This window comes from Eptatretus burgeri, chromosome 17, assembly GCF_056783735.1.
Source record: "Eptatretus burgeri isolate ZD-2024b chromosome 17, Ebu_testis_v1, whole genome shotgun sequence".
NCBI classification, from domain to species: Eukaryota; Metazoa; Chordata; class Myxini; order Myxiniformes; family Myxinidae; genus Eptatretus; species Eptatretus burgeri.
Window position 1 is genome coordinate 10,847,077 of NC_140977.1, and position 2,500 is coordinate 10,849,576.

Below are 2,500 nucleotides of genomic sequence, written 5' to 3' on the forward strand. Positions count from 1 at the left end.
CTCTCTCTCTCTCTCTCTCTTTTGCGCACTCTCTCTCCAGCGCTCTCTCTCCAGCGCTCTCTCTCCAGCACTCTCTCTCTCTCTAGCGCTCTCTCTCTCTCTCTCTCTCTCTCTCTCTCTCTCTCTCTCTCTCTCTCTCTCTCTCTCTCTCTCTCTCTCTCACTCTCTCTCTCTCTCTCTCTCTCTCTCTCTCTCTCTCTCTCTCTCTCTCTCTAGCGCCCTCTCTCTAGCGCTCTCTCTCTCTCTCTCTTGCTCTCTCTCTCTAGCGCTCTCGCTCTCGAGTACTCTCGCTCGCTCTCTCTCTCTCTCTCACTCTCGCTCTCTCTCTCTCTCTCTCTCTCTCTCTCTCTCTCTCTCTCTCTCTCTCTCTCTCTCTCTCTCTCTCTCTCTCTGGTGCTCTCTCTGTAGCGCTCTCTGTCTCTCTCTTTAGCTCTCTCTAGTGCTTTCTCTCGCTTTCTCTCTCTCGCTTTCTCCCTCTCGCTTTCTCCCTCTCGCTTTCTCCCTCTCTCTCTCGCTCTCTCGCTCTCTCTCTCGCTCTCTCGCTCTCTCTCTCTCTCTTGCTCTCTGTCTCTCTCTTCAGCTCTCTCTCTCTCTGGCTCTCTCTCTCTCTAGCACTCTCTCGAGCACTCTCTCTCTGGTGCTCTTTCTGTAGCGCTCTCTCGAGCGCTCTCTGTCTCTCTCTCTCTAGCTCTCTCCCTTACTCGTGCTCTCTTTCTCTCTGTCTCTCTCTTTCTCCAGCTCTCTCTCTCTCCTCTCTCTCCCCCTCCCTCCCCGAAGGCAGATTCACTGTTACCATAGCAGCCCTGCACAAAGGACTACCCTATCCGGTTTTCCTAAATTTACCTTCACAGCAGTAATTAGGCAGGAATTTATAATGCATGACATCGGCGATAACTCACCCACTCTACGCAAAAGACACTGTGAGATCTTTAATATCCAACTGGCAGTGCAGGGAGACGGATCCTCAGGTCTAACGTCCATCTGTTCGGGACGGCCGGACTGTGATAACATTCACGTCAATGCATGCCAATCACCCAGAATACAACAGTTTATAGTCAGGTCAGGAATCAGACCTGGATTATACAGCTCAGAGGCAAACGCGCTACCTCCGCACCACCCAGTCAGTTAAGTCCAGCATGTTTATCACGAGACAAAAACTATTTAACAAAGCCTTACAATCATAATCACTCACAAAAACAAAAACTCATACTAATAGGGTACTCGGTGGAGCGCACACCTCCAACAGGTAATGCCTGATCCAAGAGAACATATCAGGCCCAATACATGTTTGAAATATCATGCTTTCCAGTACTATATCGTTTTGGCCCTATCTCTCAATGGTGAAGAATCACATTTTGAAAATTAAATAATTCTCGTCTCCAGATCCGGATTCGGACCTTCACCAAAATTGAATCAATTTGTCCTTGTCACACACCGAACATGTCCACCAAGTTTCATCCGAATCTTTCCACAACCTTTTGAGATATCGTGCACACAAACAAAGACAGACAGACAAGCAGGCGTGAAAAACACAACCTCCTTCCATGTTCGGTGGCGGAGGTCATATCATTTTCATTTCGAACATACCGAAGCTGACCATGAGTTTGATAATTTCCCAGAAGCAATTCATTTTTTATAGTCACACAGTAACACTGTGATCGTAACTTGAGGCGTGAGCGAAAAACCAGTTGGTTGAGTACCGTGCGTTCTGGTGGAGAAGGAATCTGGAGGTACTTGGTGAGCGTAATGGGTCAGCCAGCTGGCCGTGTGAAGAGCCGATCTATCGCCGTGACCACAGAACATCCTCTGCCTGGACCCAACATGTGGGAGTCCAGTAACTCGGGCACCACTCCATCTCAACTCGCAAGGAGTATACATGGACGTTTGCAATACGATGTGCAGCGTCAGACTCTCCGTCACTTCCTCCCCTCTCGCAAGATACAGCGGAACGCAGAGAGAGAGAGAGAGAGAGCGAGAGAGAGAGAGAAAAGAGAGCAGCAGGCAGAATGTCTTTCCCAGTTGCTCAATCTCAGCACAACACAAACAACACAGACAATAGAAAATGTGTTCTTCAACACGAACAATTAAACACTTGTGCGGCGTTGTGCATAATCTAATATGAAACAACACAACGAGATGACAAAGTTACACAAGAAAGGATGATGCCTTTCCAACCAGAAAAGTACAAAGCAGATGATGTCAAGATCGGAACTGTGCAGCACCGTTCAACAAAACTTTACGAAACACACGGTCGGCGAGCGCAGCACAGCAATGCGTGACATCACAATGGGATAAAACACAGTACAAATCGGTCATGCTGATCATGATACGACCGCAACAACGTGCCAGCGCAATGATCTTCGAGACAAGTGAGACTTATCACAGGACGATGCAACATGTCTGACACGGAGCTGCAGAGCGACGCGGCATCAAGTTGCAGGTCTCGCAAGCTCCAGCGCAAGCTAAACAGCGGAAACATCAGCGCATTTGAGACGATGGA

The 2,500-nt window shown here is 48.6% G+C and overlaps 1 protein-coding gene across 4 annotated transcripts in view; it reads right to left on the reverse strand.

Annotated features, from left to right (window-relative positions):
* LOC147009300 (uncharacterized) overlaps positions 1-2,500 on the reverse strand; it is a 38,228-nt gene that overhangs the window by 11,470 nt on the left and 24,258 nt on the right. For 2 of the 4 annotated variants that reach the window (XR_015052834.1, XM_085861918.1), the window contains exon 1: positions 1,701-2,500. This exon is cut by the window's right edge and continues 283 nt beyond it. The exons of the other annotated variants lie outside the window; for them this stretch is intronic. Coding sequence is in view for 1 of the 2 variants with exons in the window: in XM_085861918.1 (XP_085718044.1) it covers positions 1,701-1,878 (178 nt within the window). In the remaining variant the exon portion in view is untranslated. The remainder of the gene's footprint in view (positions 1-1,700) is intronic. 4 annotated transcript variants of the gene reach the window in all.